Here is a 10,319-nt window from a genome sequence, read left to right on the forward strand (position 1 = left end):
TATAGAAGAGCGCATTGAATAGCGGGAATTGACGAAAATGTTTATCAGCACAAATGACACACATGCGCGGTGCGACGATCATCGCCCTTTAAGCTATGTCAACTGTTCGATTTGGAAAGGTGGTTATGGAGACAGGAGTTTAGCAGCTCTAACCATGTAACTATGTTTCCAGCGCAGTGTCTGTACTACAACAGAAGTGTCAAAGACATTGCAAGAAATACACATATGAATAGTAACATTCTAAGTAATTCATTGTAGAATAATTCGCAATCTTTATTTAAATTTGGATGCAAACATTGTCCCATGAAATACCTTGATTAATACCTGACTAATTTTCAGGCCTAATTAATTCATTTCAGAGGGATAATTCAAATCGCTATCACAACAACAATTAAAAACATAATTGCTTCATGATAAATACCCCATTCCTATAAAATCAGTGATTTCATGCCCAATTGATTTTCAGTAGCTTCAGGGATAATAATTTGCTTGTAACATGTATCACATATATAGGTCAACGTCCCCAATTTGACAGCTGACGTAATCAAGAGCTGTTATAGTGTTATTTTGGTAATATTTAAAACACAACAGCTACATTTGCAAAGTACTGTCTTGAGAACTTGTCATCACCAAATAAACATGTTCCAATTAAGACACTGGAACAGCAACATGTTTTCATAATTAACACTGAGAAGAGTGAGCAGAAATTGCAGTTACAGTATAGAGTCACAATGAAACATATTAATTTAATTGGAATACATGACTGATTTGATGATACTGGGCCCTAAACATTATACAATGGGACCTGACTAAAATTATAATTAAAAGTTCTTGCCTTCATGCATACATGACTTAGATAACTCGAAGTGAAGTAGCTCTTCTCGTGAAAACTAACTATTTGAAACAACAATACATGTCTTGACGTACACTTTAACTGAAAAAACATACTAATCCTCCGAGACCCATGATCAGGTGAAAAGTAATAAAAGCAGCCAGTATTTGATATTGCAAAGCAGCCGACCTTCAAATTATATCCAGTCAACAGCAAATCAATGCCCAACTATAAAGGACAGCATACAGGCACATTTATCATATTCATAATAAAAACTCTTGATATAGATATATATATTTACAAAGTATTAATCAGGAATTACTATAAAATATTAATTTTCTACAGCTAGTAAAAATGCTCAGTAAAGTAAGAAAAGTGTAAATAATCATTGGTCAACTAATAAAACAAAATACGTTTGACACAATGCTGTGTCGATTGGGCACCAGCTAAGGCAACGATTAATTACAAGGTAGTCAAAGTCAAAATCAAATATTGTACACGCAAAAAAACCCACATAATGACACATTCCATATCTGTGTCTATCCCCATGCCTTTGGTTTAGTCATCAGATATAACTGGAACGCAGGGAATTTATTTGATGCCTTTGGACGCGAGTTCTTCCTTGACACGTTTTAAATAGGTTGGATCTGGATACCCATAGCTGCAAGAAATATTGTATAAAGATAAATTGGACGTCCAAGATGTGTTACAATTTCAACAATAACATGGGCACTGGTGTCACTGAGATAGAATAGACATACTATGCATGGCTAATATAAATATTGTCAGCGTGAATGGGCATAATTGTACTAACTTAACATCATTGTGCCAGCATCCTAGTATTGTACGAAGATACTTTGACTTGAAATGACGTAATGGTTACAAACTTTATCTTCTACACAGTGGTTAATGACTAATAGTAGTCCGACTTTTATTAGGTTAGTATTCAGACTCATGTATTACATAATTTTACATATATGTAAGTGCCGACGAAATGGCTACAATTCCCCTTTTCAAAGCCATAACATGTGTTAATGTTTGCAAATTGTTATTGTTTGTACGCACTTTTCATTCGAAATGTTTAAGAATCGTCAGCAATTTTTAAGTACAATTATGTATTTAAACCTCCAACCTTTCGTTGAGTTTCAGCGATAAGCCATTATACAGGTGATTGCAATCGAGGAATAATTATATTACCAATGCAACAATTACATATAAATTAAAGGGAATAAGAATTCCACAAAACAAATAATATATTTTCAATAATCAACTACCGCTTTACTTCCATGAGAAACATTTTGAAACAAATAGTATAAATTAAAAAAATTCCCACCTTGTAGGACCTCCTGTCCTGCTGGTTTTATGGTGGACATCATTCCACACTACAGTGTCAGTGGTACCAGTAGTATGCGAATTACCAACGGTGAAAACAAGTCTCTGATCAAAGGCTTTCTTCAGTAAATCTAATACGTTGCGTCCTTCGCTGTTATCTGGCAGGAAGGCTCTTCTTCTGGTACCAGAATACATCTTTCCGGGATTTGGATGGTTCAGCTGTGTGTTGAAGACATTATTGTGGTTATGTTTAACGAACCATTTGGCAAATTCAGTTTAGTGTCATCGTCCGCTCGAGCTCTTATACTATGAAGATGATTTAGTGTAGAACAAGAATTTCGTGAAACTGAACAACCAACTTGAATGGAATTGAATGTCTCTGCACATAAAGACAACTTTGCCCCCAAAAAACAGGACATTCAATCACGGTTACTAGAAGAATAACCATGATTCAATCTCAGAGTCACTTGACCAAGTTCTGAAAGGCAATTCGCAAAATTATTAATGCCTACCTCTTGGAATCCATCTGGAATATCATAATATATAACAATTGTTCCATATTTCTCATATCCAGGCAATGAACTGGTCTCTCTGGCCCATGTCATTGCACCACCTGCTGGTTGATCACCTACGTATTGAAACAACACATTCTGACATGAAGGACACTTGGCGTTTGCGCTGAAATGTTTCATTGCACACTGGTCACAAAGTGGATATTTGCAACATGTTAACATTCTAATCAATATGTCTTCGTCTGTGCAAATATCGCATGTTCCTTTCTTTTTACTGTGCATTTTACTTAGTAGTTCTTTTGGAAGTATGACTGATGGTTGTGGACTCATTTCACTATTAGCAAGCTGCGCTTCTTGGAAGTATGATGCGTTGGACGCCACAGCACTCGTTGGGTTGTCCTCTCTTTCCAAGGATGCGCATGCTGCATTTATATCCGTCCTCTCCTGATGAAAATTGCTCTGGGTATCTCCTTCATTTTCGGCAATAAACGTAGACATAAAAACGTCGGTTGTTTTCTCATCAATATTTACGAAGTATACATTCCTCATATACTTGTAATTAAGACAGATTAACGAGAAATCCATCACAGCACGATACATTGCATGTGCACAAATTTCTATAGGCATGCCGGAAATACCTGAAAAAAGAAGAAGCCATACATGGGACAGTCTCCATTAGTTATAAAATCTAAGTTATATAGTTTTTTTGTTTATAGTAATATAGTACTAATACTTGTCCATATTGAAAGATATTGCTCTAGAACATCTTTAATTAAATTAAATGGCCACAATTCGGGCATTTTGAATCAGATCGCAAAACCAATATATCTGTGTATCTATGAGATGATGTATAATGACTATATACAAGTTTAACATAATCCGTTAACGCATCTCAGAGATATGGCACTAGAACCGCATTCACTAAAACAAAATGACCGCCAGTTGGACATTTTAAATTTGCTCTTAAAACAAAATTGCGTGCATCAAGCTTCCATAATGTCTAATGCATGTACCAAGTTTTAAATAAATCCACCCAGAAACGACCGAGATCGGGTTCCGGAATTCCAGAAATGCTTGATTTTTGATGATTCTTTATCACAAAAATGGCTACCATTCGGCAATTTTTTATCAGATCGCCAAAGCAATATATCTGTATATCTATGAGATGATGTACAATCAATATAAAACATTTTAACATAATCCGTCAAAGCATGACAGAAATGTTGCACTAGAACCGCATTCATTAAAAAAATTGTCGCCAATCCGCAAAAACAAAATGACGTGCATTCAAGGTACGTTAATGTAATCGATCTAGGCATGTCTAAGAAATAAGTCCGGACGCACGGATGCACAGACGGACGGAAACAAAGAGGTCAATCCATAAGACTCCGTTTTCGGACGAACAAGAACTAATAATATGAACGTTAAGTTAACATTAGACTAGTAATCAACGGACTAGCTGTAATAAGTATACCAAAGTGTCTCCTATACCCAGATGGAACGGAAAACTGGTCCGGCATTTTAACATTCACACACCTATCGGGATTGAGATGGTTTATTATTTGTTGGATATTCTGATGTGTATCCTAAAAAAAGTCACACTAACCTGAACTAACAGCTGGAATTGCAATGCTTTGCATCCGCATTCTATTCGCTTCTTTCAATGCAGACAGTATGGTGTGGTACAGCAAATCTCCACTTCTTGAAATATGTGTTTCCCACACTGGACCATTCACGTGGAGGATGTACCTACAGTAAAGACTTCCAGCCTTGGTAACTGCATGATCCGTTACGTTAATGTATCCATATTTAGCTACCCATTTCAGCGATTCGTGTTGGATCTCACGACCTCCTGCTTTGACAAGAGCACGTGCCACCCCAGTGTCATGTTCCAATGCGTTATTACTGGCATTCACAATTACATCCACACTTTCTTTTGTTATATCTCCATGTTTGACTGTCACCTTTATTCCTTCTGACGTCCTGAACTCATATCTTTTCTCAAGACGTTGCTGTGATTTCCCTTGTGTTCCCTTAGCTGAACCTAACGTGTTTGTGGATGGAACATCATTCATCGAATCTGAATTGGTGATCTTTTCTTTTCTCGTGTTTTTGCGTTCAGTAGTCGCATTACCCGACATATATAAGGCATCAGATGAAGGGTCCAGCCTTGTATGAATCCCTGTTTTTCGATTAAATGCTTCAAATAGTTCTAAAAACTGTCGTTCTGCCTCCTCTGGGTAATCTGAAGATGGGGGAGATTTACTACCTTTCAGTGACGGTGAAATGACGTCAGAGTTGTATGTTGTTGTTGCTGAGGCAAGATCCAAGAAATGATCAACTTGCGTTTGTGCTCCTTGATCATCATCTATAAATCGCCGGCGAATCCCGGCCTTCAACTCCATCAATGAGTCAAAGTCCCCACTCAATTCTAGAGGTTCACTTGATAAAACACGAACATCACATTTCTTGGAAATCGAATCAATTGCTGCAGACGCATTTGTTAGCCACGGCGAAGCCTTGGCTGTGACTTCTGCGAAAACCTGAAATATGGAATATATGTGAAAAGTGGGGATAATAACATGCATGGATATCTAAACATGCTCATTTGGCAAAACAACAATAACAACAACAACATATTTTGTATATTATACAAACCCTTCTGCACTGATTTGTTTCCACGTGACGGGGGAGACTTAACACAAATTGTTTTTCAGAAAACCGTCTTGCATCTATAAAATAAACGTTTATACTTTATTCAACACATATTTGTTGTTGTAAAATGAAATTTACTAATAAGAAAAAAACGACTGATTTTACCTCGATGTCGAATCATATACATTGGTACTATGTGAACTATAATACAATAGTCGTTATTTTGATCATAAAATTAACTCGTGAATACGAAGCGACAACTATCATACGAACTAGGAGGACGACTAGAAATACACTATAGTATATCGATGGTGATGATCATTGTGTTTTATTATCACTCGACTTACATTTCTCTGTATCAAATAGAATCAGTCTTTCTGTATTTCGTGTAGTTTTTACTTCTAATACATGACTGCTCTCTTGACGCACATGTGACATAAAAGTATGTGAACTCGTGTCTATTGGTACTCCAGTCACATGTACTATACTTTCAATAGACGATCGTTCTAAGTAAAATATACATATCAGGTGTTAAAGATACACACACAAATGAATAACCTGTAAATTCATCATCATAATATAATAAAAGGTAGGCGTATTAGCTGACACGTATTGACATTCAACATAATATGAGGCCAAGTGCTCGATAATGGTACCAAATCCGAATTACTGGAATTGTTTTTCGAAAAGTGAAAACAAATATAATGAACAGAAATTTCATAAAGCATGTTTTTGTTTATATTTAACTGTTATAGTAATCCATGTCAAGCTCCTTTATTGCCGTAAGCAACACAACAATATAACTGGTAGATAACTGATTCAGTTTTTTTCACTTGATTAAAAGGGATAAACATACTTTGTTTAAATCAATTATTTTACGGCTTTAACTTTGTGAATATACATTAACGCATATGTGTATCATAGTTTTAAGAATTATTTTCGGCAGAGAAAACCACAACTTACAAAATAGATAGATTATACGACAAATTTAGTAATTCAGAAATGTTTTTGTATCGATAAACGGTTAAGAAACTGAAATAAATTTCAGAATTTAGAGAAAAAAATATCATAAATAGTCCAAGGCAAATAAAAACATTTCTAACAGTTGAAACAAAGAATAATAATAACAAGACAGATCTACAAACATAGGTCTCATCTTTAATTACCATTCAAAATCTTTTTCGTTTCATTTAGCAATAATTTGTACCACCCTTATTCCAATAAAACATATAGAAAAACATCTCCTGAATCTGAAATAATATATACACATATACACGTCACAATTTTGTTGATTATAAATAATATAAACAAAAAAAATATAAACATTTAAAAGAGATTATAAGTGTAAAACATCTCACCTGCTATATCACCAAACAGATATTTCGGGGCTGAATCTTCAATATATTTTTTCACTCTTCTAATGTCCTTTTCGGAGCCCTCCAGTACCAGTGTACCATTTCTATCTTTGTTAACAGTGATTCCTAGCCGAACGTTCACCACGTTCGTTAAACAAGTCACCCATGGTTCACAATATGCCCGGAAGTATGACTGAAACACCTGTAGCAAAATAATTTACTAGTTCATTTATTTACATAAAATTGTCTGGATTGTTATTTATTATATCTCATTAATTGACAATATATTTCATTTCAAATTCACAATTTTGATACCAATTTTACTAGATAAACTTAAGTATATATTATTATCTAATTATATTATCTAATTAGACATATTCTTTGTTCTACATTCTGCGTGAATTGAATATTTAACTTATTTACTGTTCCGCGAGTTGTGTAAGGTCCACTGGGCCAATAAAATGTTATTGTTGTACATTATTGAAACATTCAAAGTGTAAGATCCGTTATTGACATACTCCTTTGCTCTTATCTGATATTGCCACTTTGAAAAAAAGGTGGAAACATTGAAAAATGAAATAAAAACATTTTTGACGTTCATAAGATGTATTCTAGAGTCATTTGACAAGAATGAGGATTAAATAAAAATTATACTGTTGCTTAACCTAAGAACTGGAACGATAAATAGAATGGTTATTCTGATTGACTGGGATGAGTTGACTCATAACACGTGACACATTTTAGAAATAACATTTCAACTATCATTACTACTTAATATGGTTTCAGGTTTTTGGAATGTGAAGTAACATAAGTAATGTACTAAATGCAGTTACGGTATTGATCGACCAATAAAGAAAAGAAACCTGCAGTTTTCAGCATCTTAGGAAGACACTTTCGTGTAGCGATAGAAAATATACCTTATAAAAATAAATAATCGACGCATTTTCTATTAAGAATAATACCCAGACTTGGTCAAATTACGCACAATTGAAAGGGCTTTCAAAATATATGTTGCCGAAAATACAACCTAAAACGTCTGTATTCAGACAAGGATTCGGTTGAGGTGCAAATACATTTATTCAACACATTGTATCAATTCTATTTTACGTTTTATGAACCATTGTCCCATCCACCCAAAATCAGATTTTTGGATGACCTATTTTCTTATTTATTGTTTCAGATTCATTACTGCAGATTTTACCAGAATTTCTAGATTCAAAATGAAGGCATTTTCAGCATGCATATTGACACAGTATTATCGCACATCAATATGTTTGGTTAGTATTTTATCGCGATGTCAAAATTAGAATAACTTAACATTTCAGTGTCAATTTGTGACTGTTATGAATTGCAAAGACTATATATTGTGTGCAACACTTATAATGTAATTCTAATTTACTAGATTACAGGCTTAAAACATGGTAATTTAAATATGAAATGTGATGCATTAACATAAAAAATGTGAAGAACATCTTCCTGAATATTTTACACTACGTTACTCTCACAACATTCTCAGTAGTATCAATTGAAGTAAATAAATTGAATAATACCTCATTGCACATTTGAGGAAAAATTCCATGTTCTTTCGCCACATTCTTATAATATTCTTTTGCAACTGGAAACCAAGTGCAATATTTGAAGCAAGTAAGTATTGTTTATATCTAAGATCGAAGAACGCAAATTCAACTTATCAATATTCGCCTACTGTAAAACGGAGTCGCCCCCCACAAACGAGATGAGTTAAAGAGAAGTTAGAATTAGAACGAAGTAGGCCGTCCTTAATAGCATGTATATAATTTGACTAAAGTAAATATAAAATAAAGATGTACAAAATTTCACACAAACAGTTGATTTAATATACACCACCTTTGTTCGTCTCAAACACGACAAGGCATTCATTCCGATGAGCATGCATAAACACGTCAAAATTCGCGTTAACCAACCCCTTTGTAATTTGTTCTATATCTCTTTTCTTCCATGATGACGGAATGGTCCTCAGTTGTACACTCCGCGAAGTCATTCTGATGTGTCTATAAATGTAAACATGTATGTTGTATTAGATTCATGTTGCGGGTTGAATGTAAGTGTCGCTGAGTTAATATGCTGAAAATAATACATATTCCAATTTATACGAGGTCATTGACCTAGCCTCATATTTAATTGTTGATGGGTTAATTGACATCTGAAAGATACAAAACAACATGTTGTATTTCTTACTCAATATGTTTTAGCGTATTCATCTTGACATTGTTATTATGCATCCGAGACACATGTACACCATACGTGATATACCTAATTTGATCACAATTTGAACTCTCTCAACAACAAGTTGACACGCATTTTTTTCAGTTCATTCTATTTTCAATTAAATTTATACCCAATTGTCTTGTTTTTGGTTTTTCTAATTTCCGTTAATATTCTATACAGTTATTGAGTGCTTATCCTACTTTACATGTATTGCGTTTTGTTTACACTTCCTCACGAAGCCTAAATTTTACAGCGAAACGTAAATTCAAAGTAACCTATATTTTGAAAGAGACAGCCAGGTGAAGTAGTGTGAACTTATTATTCAATGTTACCTTATTTCATCCACTCTACATGCCACTGGGGATTAACCTGTAAGATTGAACACTATTTACTTCATTATATTGAGGTGTAAGTTTTCTATTTGCGAACGGCGGTAGTACCACGTACGTACTTCGCACCCTGGGCTAACCATAATAAAGAACAGGTCACATCAAGGGCAGACATGCTTAAGGAAATAAATATCATTTATAAATGTTCCCTGATGATCACAGCAGATATTGGACCATGTCACCATGTCTTGAACCATATAGTGACTCTATTAGAACAAACAAAGAGTTGGTAGACGCCAAAAGTACTGGTTCCATCCTGTTTTATACGTTGAACTGTCTAATGACCTTTGACCTGTGATTGCTAATAGTACGCTTTCGGTCATACCGGGCTGAAACCGGCAATGCAACCTTACACACTGTGTCCTAGAGATTCATTACGTACCTGTCAAACGATTTCAATCGTAGTACGGTTCGATAGCAGTCGCTTAAATTGTCAGCTTCCAGATCTCACAGATTATGACTATCTGAAGCGTCCGCCATGTAAACGTTTTTGTTAATGAGCAAAAAGGGGCTTCCCCTATTCACTTCCGCATTCCGCTGAGCGAGCTAGAACGTGTTTTCTGGCACAGCGCCATATAAATAGCTCATGACATGTAAAAAACTGTTCGCTTTAATATTGTTATTAAAACAAAGCCCACGAAGCCACAGATAACTTGTAAGTCCCTATTGTTATGGGTTCTGTTCATTGAAGATAATTAATGACAAGACGAGTGACTGAACACTGACAGCATATCTAAGACGCCAAGTTTATATCCCACCTCGAGGTCAGAAAGAGGGTGCATACATTAAGTGTATAAACAAACGGGTTATCAGTATGGACGCTGAAGGCGCCATATCTTACATTAGGCTAACTCCATAACATCTCCCTTCTTTTATCAAAACTAAAGTTCAATGTTCACACTCGATGTTGATGCTGCATCAGGATGCTAAAAGTCATTTCTCATATGCAAAGATCTTGAACGAATCAGATAACGAATGAAATATCGAACAGGGTCAA

General features: G+C 34.9%; 1 protein-coding gene across 3 annotated transcripts; it reads right to left on the bottom strand.

Annotated features, from left to right (window-relative positions):
- Positions 1-248: 248 nt before the first annotated feature.
- LOC144348159 (uncharacterized) lies at positions 249-9,814 on the bottom strand. Of its 3 annotated transcripts, none has more exons than XM_085500073.1 (10): positions 9,705-9,814; positions 8,553-8,716; positions 8,237-8,301; positions 6,690-6,888; positions 5,679-5,837; positions 5,335-5,408; positions 4,283-5,219; positions 2,677-2,792; positions 2,166-2,383; positions 249-1,493 (listed from the first exon to the last, which is right to left on the bottom strand). In XM_085500073.1, the coding sequence occupies exons 2-10, from the start codon at positions 8,704-8,706 to the stop codon at positions 1,424-1,426; spliced, it is 1,992 nt and encodes a 663-aa protein (XP_085356199.1). In that variant the 5' UTR covers positions 8,707-8,716; positions 9,705-9,814; the 3' UTR covers positions 249-1,423. The 3 variants fall into 3 exon arrangements, with proteins under 3 accessions (XP_085356199.1, XP_077863778.1, XP_085356198.1); XM_078007652.1 differs by having other exon boundaries at positions 2,677-3,314; XM_085500072.1 differs by lacking the exon at positions 9,705-9,814 and having other exon boundaries at positions 2,677-3,314; positions 8,630-8,674.
- Positions 9,815-10,319: the final 505 nt, after the last annotated feature.

The sequence above is a fragment of the Saccoglossus kowalevskii genome, chromosome 6 (assembly GCF_978046115.1).
Source record: "Saccoglossus kowalevskii chromosome 6, keSacKowa6.1, whole genome shotgun sequence".
Classification (NCBI taxonomy): domain Eukaryota; kingdom Metazoa; phylum Hemichordata; class Enteropneusta; family Harrimaniidae; genus Saccoglossus; species Saccoglossus kowalevskii.

Excerpts from the sequence above, each read along its gene's own strand:
- LOC144348159 (XM_078007652.1), bottom strand. The coding sequence starts at position 8,706 with ATGACTTCGCGGAGTGTACAACTGAGGACCATTCCGTCATCATGGAAG. Across the intron at positions 6,889-8,236 it reads TTCCTCAAATGTGCAATGAG|GTGTTTCAGTCATACTTCCG; the intron begins GTATTATTCAAT and ends ATTTTGCTACAG. Across the intron at positions 2,384-2,676 it reads TTCCAGATGGATTCCAAGAG|CTGAACCATCCAAATCCCGG; the intron begins GTAGGCATTAAT and ends TTCAACACACAG.